At 39.9% G+C, this 16,254-nt stretch overlaps 1 protein-coding gene across 1 annotated transcript; it reads left to right on the top strand.

Annotated features, from left to right (window-relative positions):
- The first annotated feature begins 5,610 nt into the window (after positions 1-5,610).
- Positions 5,611-8,672, top strand: LOC148023227 (SEC14 cytosolic factor-like). Its single transcript, XM_087696242.1, has 6 exons — positions 5,611-6,015; positions 7,346-7,601; positions 7,895-7,931; positions 8,055-8,157; positions 8,254-8,364; positions 8,461-8,672. Exons 1-6 carry the CDS (start codon positions 5,887-5,889, stop codon positions 8,581-8,583), a joined length of 759 nt encoding a protein of 252 aa, XP_087552368.1. The 5' UTR covers positions 5,611-5,886; the 3' UTR covers positions 8,584-8,672.
- Positions 8,673-16,254: the final 7,582 nt, after the last annotated feature.

Raw genomic sequence — 16,254 nt, 5'->3', positions numbered from 1 at the left:
AAAAAAAAGAATGATAACAAAAACAAATTGTTTGTTGTAACGTAGACAAAATCGAAAACGAGGAAGGTCTTGTTGTTCAAGATCGCGAGGCGTATCTTAATAAACGTGTCCCATGTCCTTGCTCTCAATGCAAGCTAGCAATTAGATGAAAACGTCGATTGTCTATAGAACACGTACGACGATTTGGCGAGTTTCAATCTGAGATCATTGATCAGGCCATTGCGGATTTTCAGTAAATGGTAATTTGAACTTAATATTAATCATGCATTGTACTCGCAAGCTAATTGAATACCAGATACAATAAGATTGGATCTCGCTGGCAAATTTTCTATCCAGGGAGGTGATGTCTCGTCCCAAGGGGAAGTGCGCCCTTTGCGACCAATTAGAAGAGTACGTGGGCGTGCGATGGATGGAGTGCAGGAGCCAATCCACCACTCGCAAGGCCAATCTATACCGTCAATGCCAGAGGAGACAGGCAACCTTCCAGATCTACCTACAATCTTGGAGCCTAAGATGGAGGCAATGATCGATGCATTGATTCCCATGGATGTCGAGACTTCTGATCCGCTTAGAGAGGAAGCATCCATACCATTATATGATGGGTGTCGAGTATCTCGGGTGAAGACACTGCTTGCACTCTTAAGTGTGCAAGCAAAATACGAGTGGAGCGATATGAGTGTGACCGAGTTGTTCAGGTACCTTGTACATACGCTTCATTGATTTTTTTTTTTAGCACTATTATTATAAACATTTGTGCTTTTTCAAGGTGTTTTATGATTTTTTTCAGGTTATTGAAATATCATATATTACCACCTGCAAATACTATGCCTGAGTCTCGTGATGATGCATAACATGTTTTACAGAAGCTTCGCATGGACTACAATAACATCCATGCATGTATCAATGATTGCATACTGTTTCGAGGAGAATACGAGACTATGAAGACATGTCCAAAGTGTGGTGCTCACATGTATCGACAGGACTTGCAAGGACAAACCATCCCTCAAAAAGTTCTCAGACACTTTCCGCTTATCCCCCGTATAAACCACATGTTTCATACATCCAGCATGGCGAGCTTGACAACATGGCATGCATAGAATAGGTCCACGGATGGAGTTCAACGAATATCAGCGGATTCACATGCATGGAGCCACATTGACTCTACCTTCCCAGGCTTTGCTCGAGAGCCAAGGAATCTTCGGCTTGGCCTTGCAATGGATGGCGTGAACCCATTCGGTCTGCACTCAACTTCTTACAGTGTGTGGCCTATAGTCCTTGTCAACTACAATATCCCTCCATGGCTTTCTACGAAGAAAGGACATCTCATCCTTAGCTTGCTCGTCCTCGGCCGCTATAAAGTAAAAAATATGGACGTGTATCTTCGTCCATTAGTCGATGAGCTTAAGATTTTGTGGGAGGAGGGGGTCACCGTGCAAGATATGAGCAGGCGCAATGGTCGGCAGTCAGCCAATATTCGAGCCATTCTCATGTGGACAATGCATGACTTTCCGAAATTCGGAGAGTGCTCACATGAGAAGGCCTCCGTTCTCGCTAGTAATATCTATATTTTATCTCGTTCAAGCAAGTATTCACTCAGTCGTGGTGTTGGAACAAGTCTGGTTACCTCAGGTTATCATGCATGTCCATTGTGTGGGCCACAGTTAGACTCCCGAAGGTCACGAACCATGAAGAAGATGGTATATCAAGGACACGCTTCTTTCTTGCTGGAGGATCATGAACTCAGGGAAGGTTTCCTTGGACGACCTCCAACACATATGAACGCCGCAAGCTGGTACGAGCTGAAAATGGTCCATGCGGAATCACATCCAAATGGAATGCGATGGTTCTCAGTTTTCTACGAGCTACCATATTGAACCCACTTATAGGTCAACCACTTGTTGGATCCCATGCATATTTTCAAGAATGTGGGCAGCTTGTTATGGGACCACATCACAGGAAAGAGAGACACTATAGGGGCACGAATAGATTTGAAGAAGGTAGGTAAGATGGAGGCACTTTAGCCACAGTCGAGTGCGGATAGTCGCATGTAGCTTCCTCGCACTCCTTGGGTTTTGTCCACTAAAGAAGAGCGCATTGTAAAGCAAGTAATCAAGTCTATCCGCACTTCCGACGTGTATGATGCGTTCTCTCAGATCCGCATTTTCTAAAGACGATCGATTATCAGGGCTAAAATCCCACGATTGGCAAAAGATATATCAGGTTTGTACTACGAATGGATTGTAATTAGCGTGGGCATTTTGCAATTTGGAATGTAGCCATTATTCATAATGCTTTCTCATTTGTGGCAGTTTGTATTACCGATCGCGATCGTAAGATGTCTTACTCCAGAAATACACGGGGCCATTTACAGGTTGTCGATTTTGGTGCAATGGATCTCACAGAAGGAGATTAAGACGTCCTCTATTGAATCCGTGAGGCGGGGAGCAGTGGAGACGATTTGTCTCTTTAAGAAATACCTGCCCACCAGCATGCTCACGATACAAATCCACCTTCTTGTGCATCTTGTAGATGAAGTGGAGATTGTTGAACATGTCCATACGAGATGGATGTTCTTCTTGGAGCGCTTCATAAAAACCCTGAAAGGCTTTGTGCGCGACAATGAGCTCGGCCAGAAGGTAGCATGGCCGAAGGTTGGTTGGTATCTGAGGTGCTAGTGCATATTTCACAATGGCTACCAATGGTGGAACCAGACAATGAAATGCTATGGTCGCTGAAGGATGATGATAGACTGACTGGAGATGTGGTGGTTGGAAATGGGGTAGAAAAAAGAATGGATGTCTCAATGGAAGAGAAAGTAAATCACTTTTGTATGTTACACCATGCCTCTATGGAAACATGGCTCGCCAAGTACCAGATCGTTAGGCAAGATCGAGAGGAAGCGCGAGCTGAATTCCGACGTAGAATGCGTCATCGACCGATTCGATATCCCGAAGGCATGGAGGAGATGCCGTAGTTTATGTCAACGCGATGGTTGCATGGAGCTTTGACCACAGCGTCTCGCAAAGGGACAGAGATCTCAATGGAGAAGTGGGAATTCTCGAGGGATATAGTCCAAAGGTGATGAGGGGTTTAGAATCTGTCGTATCTAAATTTTATATGTGACATCTAATTTGAGTGTTTCAATGTACATTACAAAATATATAGTGCAGCGTGGTCGCGTAGATGGCATTTTCGCGTAGAGCGTATTGACAAAATATGCTCCACAATGGATTGTGGTATCATGGCAAGGTTCGAGCAAGAGAGCCGGCGACGAGAAATGGATCCAAACACGGTTGTGGATGAGATGGAGTATTTTAGGAACTTGCAAAGTATTGTTACGGTAGATTACCGTAGCACGCATATGGGAGAGGACCCATCTTAGGCATACTCCAGGGGGTTATGGATATCTAGTCGATAGTAGGTCATGAGCCATCATCATGAATGATGAGGGGAGGAGGGTGATGGCTCGCATGAGAGAGTTGTGCCAACAAGTTTTTCGGCACAACGTCCTAGATCATTGGAAGAACATACCAGATGGGAGCAAGGACTACATAGTAGCATCCTTGCACGAGGAGTTTCCGGTGCCAGCCTCAGCTGATAGATTTTCTACGGGCTGGATGATGGATTGCATGCGTGCATACATGTCACATGGACGATCTGACGCACGCAAGGCAATCAAGAGTGGGGCTGCAAAGCCCGCGTGGTTAGATGCAGACGACTGGCACCGACTGAGGGAGGAGGCTACAGATTCTCCAAGATGTTGGAGTCAACAGCACGAGGCGGCGAGTGCACGACTCGAGGCCGAAGTGGTCCATCATCTTGGGAGTAGCGGCCACAGGACATATTTGGAGGACTTTGTAAGTTTCTCTTTTGTTTTGCTTGTTTGTTTTTTTGAAATATTCTTTGTACTGACAATCATGTTTCTAACAGTTAGCATCTTGTTTTCTTTGCAACACTCCATTAAAAATCGCGATCCGCAAGGCCTTGAGACTCGATATGCAGAGAGGCACGGTCTCAATGCATTGATCGACCGATTGTATAGACACGGCGGCCCTGTAAGTCACTCATCTTTCTTGTCCATAATTACCATGAGATATTTGAATGCATTTTGTATGGTGGATTGATGTGTTGTTTCTTTTTCTGCAGAATCCATTCAATGCTCCTTTGCGGTAGGACGAGCTTTCGGGGGACGAGGATTTGTAGCTCACCCTTGGATCCTTGGAGCTCACACACCTTTATTTTTTAGTCGCCTGATCTATGTAGACATTTTCTATGTATTAGTAATATCATGTCATGATTGTACCAATCGCTTTTTGTGCGATCATGTATTTATTTCATTTATCAGTTTTATGATTTCAGTATACATTCTTTTTGTTTGCAAGCGCTTTGTATACAGTAGTGCACAAAAAAAAATTTATCCCTATTACCGTCGCTATTGACGTCGCAAATTTACTGCTCGCGTCGCTATTGCCATCGCTATTCGCGTCGCAAATTTTACTGGTTGCGTCGCTATATGCATCGCTATTAGCATCGCTAGCGACGCATATAGCGACGCCAATAGCGATGTTTCTATGGCGTCCTCAATAACGACGCTTTTTGCGACGACGGGGGCAAATTTTTTTGTTTGTATTTTCGTCACTTTAAACGTCGGTATAAGGTCTATATCTTGTAGTGATCCACATCCAAAGACAAGTCTGTGTGTCCTCAATAAGAAAGTGATTGAAAGAATTCTAGAAGTCCAACATGAAAGTTCCCTGTTTGATCCAATGCTAGAAGCTAAAAACGAAAATGAAGTAGGTTATAGTTTCCTCAACAACATAATCAAGGCCAAGCGTCAACATGCATTCCAAAAGAGCTGATCAACATGAGTTTGCATGCATCATCATGCGAGATAATAACTAGCCTCTAGAAAGAACATCAACGTTCAAAACATATGGCTTGCTTGCAATGGGCTCATCCTACCCGGACTTCACCTTGGAGAACACAGTGCTCTCTTTCCTCTTCCCACTTGGTTGTGCCACATACAATGGTAACATGTATCTCGATGAATACATCCAGATACACATATCAAATCTACTTTCTATCTACACCATGCACAAGTCTTGCATCCTAATTCTATATACCAACTAAAACAAGTTGCCTTGATTGCAAAGAGCACTCGTAGAACTTCCTTACAAAGAGACATTAACAACTATAGGCAAGCAAATAAGAACAATTTGAATGGGGAGGTGATCAGGCACATATTCTGCTACAACATACCTACATCAATACGAAGCTCCCCATCTTGGCATTGGCATAATTTGGAGGACCTTATCACAATGGTCAAAGTGTGGGGCATGCCTCACTTCTTCCTTGCAATGGCTCTTGCATGTGAGATGATCACTACAAGGTGGTCCAAGTTCAACGCATTGGAATCCACTACAGAGGTGTTCGACTGAATGCGCTAACCTAGTTGCTCAAGATTTTGAAGGTTTTTTCTACTTTTTTGAAAATCTTGCAACTCATTTTACATTATACCTTGGATCTTTTGTGAACATTAATTGGCAGATCGCACAATATCCACGCTTTGTGAGATGTAGTAGTTCTTTGATATTTTCATTGGATGGTGACGATGCATGGTGTGCATGGGCAGTCACACTCGCTTTATCGAGTGCTAGTAGTATCCCTTAATGGCGGCGAGTACTTGCAAGTTGCTGCATCCCTGATTACTCTCTCTCTCTCTCTCTCTCTCTCTCTCTCTCAATTCAATAATAGCGCACCATTTCCGACCTTCAGCACAGAAGAGGAAAGAAGAACCAGCAGACGAATCGTCTGACGTAGCAGAAAAAGAGGCAGCAGAAGAAAAAGATAAGACAGTACACAGTACACACTTGCAGCTTCCTAAGCATGACTATGATCGACTCCAGTATGACTGTCAATGGCATGAGCATGGACTCGGGGACTTCCTCTGAGAAGCTCTCTCAGATGGGCGACGCCATAGCCAAGCTCGGCTGGAGAACTGCACAGGTGGTCCAGGTAACCTCCACTGCCAGCTTTGCCTCACGGATCTTCTCAATTGCTTCCTTGTGTTCAGTCGGTGTCACAGAGCCTCCATGCCTCGTGTTTGGATTCAGAATTCTGTCGGATTTCGTTTGTGTGTCCGGCTTGTTAGCATTTCTCGTTGAGGTGCACGCTTATAATAGAATGGTATGGGGGCATGGTGAATCATCATTGCAGAATTACTTCTAATTCTGCAGAGCCTCATGTGGATATTTCAGAATTTTGTTGAATCTTGTTCTTGTTAGCATTGCCCGTTAGGGCTCGTGCTTGTAGGACGTTAATGGTGGCATGCCGAATGTTATAATTGTAAAATTACACAGAGCCTCATTTGCCTTTGTTTGAATTCAACAATTTTTTTGCTGAATTCTGTTCTTGTGCCTGGTTTTGTCAGCACTGCTCGTTAGGGCATGTGCTTCTCAAATGATATTATGGCATGGTGAATTGTTATTGTCAACTCACAGAGCCTCATCTGCCTTTTCTGAATATTGTTTTTGTGCCTGGTTTGTTAGCAATATTGCTTGTTAGGGCCTGCGCTTCTAATATGGTATGGTAGCATGGTGAATGGTTATTGTAAACTCACTTCTTATATTACAGAGCCTCATGATCTGCCTTGTGTTTGGATTTAGAATTCTTGCTGAATCTTGTTTATTGTGCCTGTGGTGTGCTAGCATTTCTCGTTAGGGCATGTGCTTCTACAATGGTAGGGTGCTTCCTAGTTTTCTTGCGTTAAGATGTTTGCTTTCTTACTTGCAAAAGAGAAACCCTTGCTTTTGGAAATGAAAGTACTCTTTGCTTTGGGGGAGAGAAGGGAAAAACAGAAGGCAATGCCCAGCCCACTTCCATTCGCTCTTGTATGTTTTAAAGCCGGAAACTGCATCTTTTAGAACATACAAGCATTGAATCTTCATGGTTTTCCAGTTTTTGGAATTTTCTAGGAAGATTGTATGCAAGCATTGAGCTTCCATGGTGATAAGCCTTGGGAATGCACACTCTGGTTATCATTTAGTTTACTGCAATCTATGGGACTTTAGGCAGGCTGGCAAGCTAGTGCTTGAAAATTTTAGGCAGGCTTGAGAGGATGTTCTCAAAGAGAGTTACTTATAGGTACTGCATAGTACAGTAGCTGCAATCATAGGCTTTTTATACAATTTACAGTTTATGGCACAGGCTTTTATAGACCATCTTTCAAAGATATATGCATGAAATGATACAACCACATTCTGCAGAGCTCAATGTTTACTCACTGTACCTGATCAATAGACTACATGATTATCCTTTTTCACATGAATGTTGTTTGAATTCACAGGAGGACCCTGAAACTTGCCTTAGGTTTTTGATGGAACACTCTATGGATGCTACAAAGGCAGCCAAAAAGTATGTAGAATACCGAAAATGGAGGGAAGATTATCTGCCTTTGGGCTACATCCCAGACGATGAAGTCAGAATACTACTGGACCAAGAAATAATTGCTTTGCAGGGGCTTTCCAAGAAAGGATGGCCTGTGCTTGTTGGATTTGTATGCAGACATCAACCTAGCAAACATGATGGGGAGATGTTCAAGCGTACTCCTTAAAATCAGTCCTTTCTTTCCTTTTCTTTTTTGCTTTCCAAGACTATGCAGCATTCATAAGAGGCCCTTATATCCTTCATTATATTTTGCAATTCTAGTTCTAGTCATAACCTACTGCTAATGCATCAGACTTAGTGGAGCATTTTGCAATTCTAGTTCTAGTCATAACCTACTGCTAATGCATCAGACAGTTTTTTCTAGTTCTAGCATGTGAATCAGTGAGCACCTGATAATTTTCACAGCAAACACGTTGTTCAACACCCTTTTTTATGCTGGTGTTCACAGGTTTTATAACATACATTATGGAGAAAACCTTGGCAAGGTAGAAAGGCAAACCTATCTCTTCTAGTTTACTGTCCTATGTTGGTTGTTGACCAAGAGGCCTGTTATTGGAACACTCTGATTCCATTCATTCCTTCACAGTGCAACTGTTTCTTGACTGCAGTGCAGCTGAGAGCAAGAGGGCAATGGTTATCATGGACCTTAACAACTATAGCTGGAAATCTCTTAATCCAAAGTTTTTTTTCGCTGCATTTGGTATTCTACAGGTTAGTCCATGCAGATTAAGGGCAAATTCGCGACTCTGTTCCAATTCCTATGGTTTTAAAATCAACATAGGACTGAGAACTTTTATGTTGTGGCAGAATTATTATCCTGGCATAATGGCCAAGTCCTATATGGTGAATGCCCCCAAATTCTTTTCAAATGCATGGAAGTTGATTTCCTCAATCTTGACCAAGGCCAATAGAGAGAGGGTGAGTTCTTAGCTCTTCATAAATCTTGTGATTTCATTGTGGGGCTATGGTTACTTCTGCAGGCAGTAAACCTTTATTTATTTGCACATATGGCAGGTGGTTTTTTTAGAGGCTTCAGAAATGACAGAGGTCCTGCTTTCTGAAATGGATGCACATGTGCTCCCTAAATTGTATGGAGGTAAAGCTGATATAAAGCTGGTACAAAATGTGGATTCTTAGACCAATGCATGTAGTATAAGTTACATAGCTATTTAGAATGTAAGAACATTCTCATATTATCTCTTCATGTCTGAAAATCTTGTTTACTATTGGCTTAGTATTCTCCCTCTATGGTTATCACTTGTTGGCCAAAGGTAAAACAAGCATTTTCATATGATCTCTCTTGAAGACATACTTCAAAGTAAGACACCTTTGCATTCATACCATATACATAGCATGTGTGATTAAAGTGCATTTAAAAATCAAGAAAGCATTTAACTACTTGCATGCCCCATGGCATTTGAACCATATTCCCAAGTGCATCTGGTTATCTTGGTGTGTAGTTTTCAATCACAAGGTATTTAGTTTTCTTGGTCTCCATCTATATACAAAGCATTACCTTGACTTCTTACTTCCTTGCCCCTTGCTTCAAATGCATTTTGACAACATATTGCTGCAAGAGGAATTTGTTGTGGACATATCTGGAATTGTCATAGCTAGTGCAAATGCATTGGATTGAATGTTCGCGCCCATGTATTATTGTATATAAAATACCTATATAGATGGTGAATTTAATTGCTGGTTATAAGTGATTACAAAATTTGTCAATATACTCAAATCATTCATTTCACAAAATACATAGACAAGGATGACAACTAGGGTAAATCTTATCCTTCATTATATGTTGTTACATTCCTTATTTATTAAAATTCTCTTAATCAAGGCAATTACATGGATCAAAATGACCATTAATGCAATGCATTATTAAATGTAAACAACAAACATGGTTAGTCACCCTCTCGATAGGACACATACATGGTTTAACAAAACCATTGGCCAACAAACCTCTCAAAGCTCTATATTATTTTATAATTATGTATTAAAACTATTCCGTAATGTGCTAATAGTAATATAATATATTATATATATAATAATTGATCAATATTATTTTGTGGACATTAGTAACCATGGTATAATATTGCATTTTAAGTCTAATATGAATTATAAAGTGATTGTTTCTAATATTATTATACCAACAGTAATTATATTAATAATTTTAAGATATTAAGATAATCATATTAATATAACTTAAATGACATAATTACTACATAGATATATTATATATATTATCCAAAATTATATGTTAATGTATCCATCTAATATTTATTTTTATTTATTATAATATAAATTACATATATTGTATGGATTAACCAATTCTACTACCTCTCGTCCACTTTCCTCATAGAGTAATGCATCTATATCATAGTAATGTTAATTTCGTATATTGTGTTGGTTAACCTCCCTAATTACTTCTCACCCAACCGCCCCACCAGTAGCTAAGAATAACCTCTCCTAGTATGCCCCCGCATGACCAACCATGGTCATGCGCAGATTTGCAATGGTGATAGGCAATCCGATGTCGCACGACATGTTCTGCAATGTCGAGACAAATCATGCTCTCCCCAATAACTATGGGGAGAGCCTATGTTAATGGTGATTATCGTAGTTGAACTAGCACATGGCAAACATGGCATGCTCTTTAATGTTGGTCTCACTATTCTAATTTCTCTCCTAATCATAATCTTAAGTAAGAAAACTTTAAAGTATTTTACTTATTAACCATGTATTTAAGAATTTAGGAATTTTCATAGTGTTTGGAAATTTTTAATGTAATTAATATTTGGATACATTGTCAAATCTTATCCCTTTACTTGAAGGTGAAATTTTTTCTAGTTACTATATAAGCAATCCCCCTAAGCCCCACTCTCAAATATTGGGTTAATATTTAGCCACTTGGTCAAATTTTTACTCCTTATTTGAAAATAGAAATTGGGAGATTTTCAAATTTTCTAATATGGTATTTATTCTAATTAAGAATTTTTAAATAAATTTTAAACATATTTTTTAAATCTTAATCATATTTAAGAATATCTTTAGAAAATAAATACACCATAGTCAATTATAATCCTCATTTAACTATTAATTTTTATAATTTTTAAATATTATATATATATATATATATGTATATATATATATAATCATTCAAATGATATGTTTGTGTATTTAAATTGACTAATATTGATTCTAAATTTAAATGTAGAGAAACCACAATTATTTCTTCTCTCCTCTCTCTCTCTCTCTCTCTCTCTCTCTCTCTCTCTCTCTCTCTCTCTCTCTCTCTCTCTCTCATTATGTAGTGTGTATGGAGGAAGGAGGTGTCGAGGAGAGAGTTGAGAGGTGAGAGAAACAAGAGCAGAGGAGAGAGAAAAGAGTGATGAGGAGAGAGAAATATTAAAAAGTTAGAAAAGAAGAGAGAGAAGCCATGGAAGCTATGAATAAGGAGGTGAGGTGAGAGAAAGTAATTGTATTATTGTCAAAAGATATCAAAATTTGCATGTCTCACCCATGTGACAAGGTATTATAAATAATTTCACACTAAAATATATCTTATACCTAGCTTCTTACAATCCATCCTTGCCCAAAGGTTTTTGCCCATGAAAACAAACTTACAATAACTGGGAAGGATGGATGAAATAGAGTATTACTCTGATTTTAGCTATATAAAGTATGAAAAAATGAATAAAATACTGAAGCTATATTGATTGAAATGAAGATATGAAGGTAAACCTCAGCTATATACATGATCTCGATGTCTTCAAAAGAGATTGGAGCCTTTTAGTCTTCAAGAGACAAGCTCAAGAATGAATATATAGCTTGTTGTAAGAATAGACCTTGTTGAACAAAATCTACCACAACTTTTGACAAAAGTATTCAAATAAAGTGTGCCACATGTCAAAATGGAGCTATGGAAGAATAATTTGACCCTATGTAGATGGCATATTTTTAAAATTTTAGTAGAATAAAAACTTTTATAAAATAGGTTTTTGAATCTTATCTACTCAATAATTGGTTCCACTATAGTTATACCTCAGCACCTACCAATGCATTCCGTAGATAAGGAAACTCATCTAATGTCGTTTCAAGCCTCCAAGAAGCTTCTTTGGGTGGCAAACCTCTCCACCTAATTAAATACTCAATGATAGAACAAGAGAAAAGCTGCTTCTCACATTGACCTATGATCTCCTCAAGGATGTAATGAATAAGATTTAAACATTTATAGAAGGGCTTGAGCTTATTAACATAGAATACATTATGAATCTTAGTAGAAAAGGGTAGTTCCAATCTATATGCCAAGTCTCCAATGCACTTCAAGATCCTGTAGAGTCAATAAAGCCTGTGAGAAAGCTTGTTATTGGATCCATCCTTAAAGGTAGAGTAATGAGATTTGGGTGATTTCAACAAGACTAATTCTCCTTCTTGAAACTCTAAAGAGCACCTCTTCTCATTAGTATACATTTTCATTTTAACTTGGGGCCATTCTAAGATTTATCTTACACTACTAAAGATAGGTTCTTTCCAATTCTTCTTTCCCATGAGGATTGATTTTCTCATTGAGAATGATTCTGAATAAGGGCACCTTATAACCATACATAGTCTCAAAAGTTGAAACTCTAATACTAGCATGAGTGGAGTTATTACAAGCAAACTCAATCAGATGCAATCAGAGCCCATGCATGCTGCACATTATGAGAGGAATAGCAAAGATAAGTCTCCAACCACTTATTTACCCTTTCTGTTTGGCCATTAATCTATGGATATTAAATTGTAGAAGGAGCCAATTTTATGCCCATGGAGCTGAATACCACCTTCTAAAAGTCAATCATAATCCTTGAATCCCTGTCATGTACAATCACCTGCAATAATCTATTTAATAAAAAGATATGTTTCATAAACTGATTAGTCACCTATGAAGTAGTGAACTATGTCTTGGTAGGAATGAAATGGGCTACCTTGGTGAGTCTAGTCATTACCATATACATACTATTCCATTCCCTTTTGGTAGTAGGTAAGCTAACAATGAAGTCCATGGTAATATGCGTCCACATGCCCTTAGAAATAGATAGTGGTTACAATAAACTGTGATGTCCTTATTCTGTTGACAAGGCATACACTTCATTAAAAAATCCTTAATATCTCTTCATTATCCTTTCTAATAAAAAATTTTGTTGATCTTATCATAAGTTTTAAAGACTCAAAAATGTTCAGCTAAAGGTTAAGAATGCAACTTCTCTATAATTTTCTGGTAGAGAGAATAACAATCTTTCCATTAAACCAGATTAGGAAATTTTTAAGCTGATAATGTGAGTTTTGTTTCATAAGACCTTACTATAATTTTTGAAAAATATGGCTAAACTCATCATCCAAAATATAAGCATATTGCAATTCTTTAATTCAATCACTATATAGCTCAATTATAGTAGCTGAAACTTTACATTCCTACTTTTTGGAAAGAGAATCAGCTATACCACATTGTCTTTGCCCCTTGTATGAGTAATATCAAAATCATAAATTTTTAAAGTAGCTACCCAGCTACGCTACTTAGGTGCCACTTCTTTATCACATGTAAAATAACTAACATCTCTTGGTCATAGATATTTATAGCCATTTTCTTATCCATAAGCTTGTGAATTTTAAAGGTAATAACTCCATGCCCTTGTAACAAAATAGATCTTATGCCATGGCTACTGGCACCACACTATATAGTAAAGTCCTTTGAGAAATTTGAGTATACTAGAATAGGAGCAAATGTAAGCAGTTTCTTTAACTAGTTGAAGCTACTATCTACAAGTGCATCCCAAAAGAAAGCTTTCTTCTTCAACCTATTAGTCAAAGGAGCTGCTATAGCAACATAATATTCAATGAATTTGTGATAGAATAATGAAAGATCAAGAAAAGCTCTAATTAAAGTAGTGGTGGTAGATGTTCGCCAATCTCTAATACACTGCATCTTCTAAGAATCGACTTGTATCACTTTCTCACTAACAATATGGCCCAAGTACTCCACCTCAGTTTGCATACAATAACACTTATTCTCCTTAGCAAAGAGTCTGTGAGGCCTCAATACATCAAAAATATTTCTCATATGTGACAAATGATCCTATAGTGTTGAAAGGGAGAGACGGATCGAAGCTTGGACTCGAGAGCTATGGCAGGACAGCAAGAGCAAGAAAGAGAGAGACAAGAAATGGGAACTTCAACAATCACAATGTGTGACCGAGCCTTCCTTTATTCAAACTGACACTAAAAGACTAAAAGAGAGAGACAAGAAATGGAAATTCCAACAGCCACAATGTGTGACCGATCCTTCCTTTATTCAAACTGTCACTAAAAGAATAAAAAATAAAGTAACGGTGATGGGCACTCTCCACCTGCAATGTGCAGTGGCGGTGACTGTCAGTGTAGTAATACACAGGTGGCTAGGCAGAGGCGCCTTTACCCCCAACAACCTTCCACTTAAAGGAGAATCTGCCATAGTGAGGAGTGAAAAGAAAAAGAAAAAGACAATACAACATGTACACATGTACAACAGGATGAGGAAAGACGTCATCTCATCCCACGCCCATCAACCTCCTAAGGAAGGCAAAGCACTCTGTAGAGAGGCTTTTCGTGAGAAAATCTACAGGATCACTCAAGATCTTGACAAGATCAATAGACTTGTCCTCAATGACCCCACGTATGAAGTGATACCTCACCTCAATGTGTTTCGTCTTCGCATGGAAGACCGGATTCTTGGCTAACTAAATAACACTCATAGAATCCAAATGCAGTATAGAGATAGCATCAATACTAAGGTCAGCAACCAAACGACCCAACCAAATGGGTTGCCATAGCATATGCACATATCTGCATTGCCCTTCAGGTACCTCATGATACCCTTCACAGCATCCCAATGCTTCTTGCCAGGTGTAGCCATATAGCGTGCCACAATACCAACTGCAAAGGCAATATCTGGACGAGTGGCTATCATGGCATACATAAGACTACCCACTGCGGATGCATAGGGAATCTTGGCCATCTCGACCCTCTACTCATCGGTCTGCGGACAATCAGCCTGTGATACCTTCACATAAGAAGGCAATGGACAACCAATAGGCTTTACGTCTTGCATGCGGAAGCGCTCAAGGACTTTATGAATATACTCCCTCTGTGACAAGTAGAGGAGTCCCTGATGCATGTCGCGTCTAATGCGTATACCAAGTATGTGAGTGGCCTATCCCAAATCTTTCATCTCAAAGCTCTTCTTGAGCTAAGCCTTAAGAGCATCTAGCTCATCATGAGCTTTCCCTGCTATCAGTATATCATCCACATAGAGTACCAAAATCAATAAAGAACCATCATGGGCTTTCTTCGTGTAAAGACACGGATCCATAGCACTCCTGCTATAGCCTTGTGACTGCATAAAGGCATCAAACTTATGATACCACTCCCTAGGTGCCTATTTCAAGCCATAAAACTTTTCTTCAATTTGCACACTATGTGCTCCCTGCCAGGTTCTGCAAAGCCCTTAGGCTACTCCATATAAATCTCATCATGCAAGTCCCCATGTAAGAAAGTCGTCTTGACATCCATCTAGTATAAATCCAAGTCAAGCTGAGCAACCAAAGCCAAGACTAAGCGCAGGGTGGTCATCTTAACCACAAGAGAAAAGACCTCATCAAAGTCCACACCATGCTCCTGCTTAAAACCCTTTGCTACCAATTGAGCCTTGTATGTCGGCTTGGGATGTCCAGGGATACTTTTCAGCTTGTACACCCACTTGCATGGCAAAGCCTTCTTGCCCGTAGGCAAGGAAACCAAATCCCAAGTCTCATTCTTATGCAGGGAGTCTATCTCAGATTCCTGCACATAGCCTCATCATAAGTGAAAGGCTCTCCTATATCTGTAACCAAGACATAATGCATCAAGGGCTGAAATCTATCAGGTGGACGTCTATCTCTAGTAGATCGTCTCACGGCAAGCTCTGCTACCTGCCCAGCTGCCTGTCCAACGCCCTGACCATGAGCATATGCTGCAGCTATAGGCTATCCAACTGGTTGTGCGGGAGCTCTCGGCTCCTCTTGAAATATGACCCTATAGATCTCAACAACTCTCTCAAGCTGCCTATTCATCTTGTCTTCATGGAAGACTACATCATGACTACGGATGACTTTCTGCGCCTGCGGATCCTAGAGATGGTAACCCATCTCGCCTACATCCCCATAACCAAGGAAAATGCATTTGACACTCTTAGGATCCAGCTTACTTCTCTTGTCCCTAGGCACATGGCAAAATGCCTCACATCCAAAGACATGGAGATGCGCATAAGAGGGAGGTTTTCCAGTCATACCTCCTCTACAACCTAGAAATCCAAACCACTAGAAGGTGATCTGTTTATGACATGCACAGCTGTACTAACTGCCTCAGCCCAAAAGCTCTATGGTAGGCCTACGTGGCTAAGCATACTACGAACACACTCCTAGATGGTTCTATTCATCCGCTCAACCAAACCATTTTGGGGGGGTGTAGGGGGCGGTCAACTTATGCTTAATACCCCTCTCATCACATAAGTGCTCAAAAGCACGTGAGACATACTCACCCCCATTATCTGTCCATAGGCATTTGAGCCTATACACAGAGTGGTTCTCAACCAATGCAAGCCATCTCTGAAACATAGCCAAGACATCGCATTTCAGCTTAATGGGATAAGCCCAAACTTTTCGTGAAAAATCTATGAAAGTAACAAGATACTTTGCACCACCCATAGACTGACAAGGCATGGGCCCACAGACATTCGAATGTACCAATGCCAAG

Source organism: Lygodium microphyllum, chromosome 16 (assembly GCF_053477565.2).
Source record: "Lygodium microphyllum isolate KBCC chromosome 16, Lygodium_microphyllum_v1.1.10, whole genome shotgun sequence".
NCBI lineage: Eukaryota > Viridiplantae > Streptophyta > Polypodiopsida > Schizaeales > Lygodiaceae > Lygodium > Lygodium microphyllum.
The sequence above is the reverse complement of the archived record's forward strand: the minus strand, read 5'-3'. Positions and strand labels throughout refer to the sequence as shown.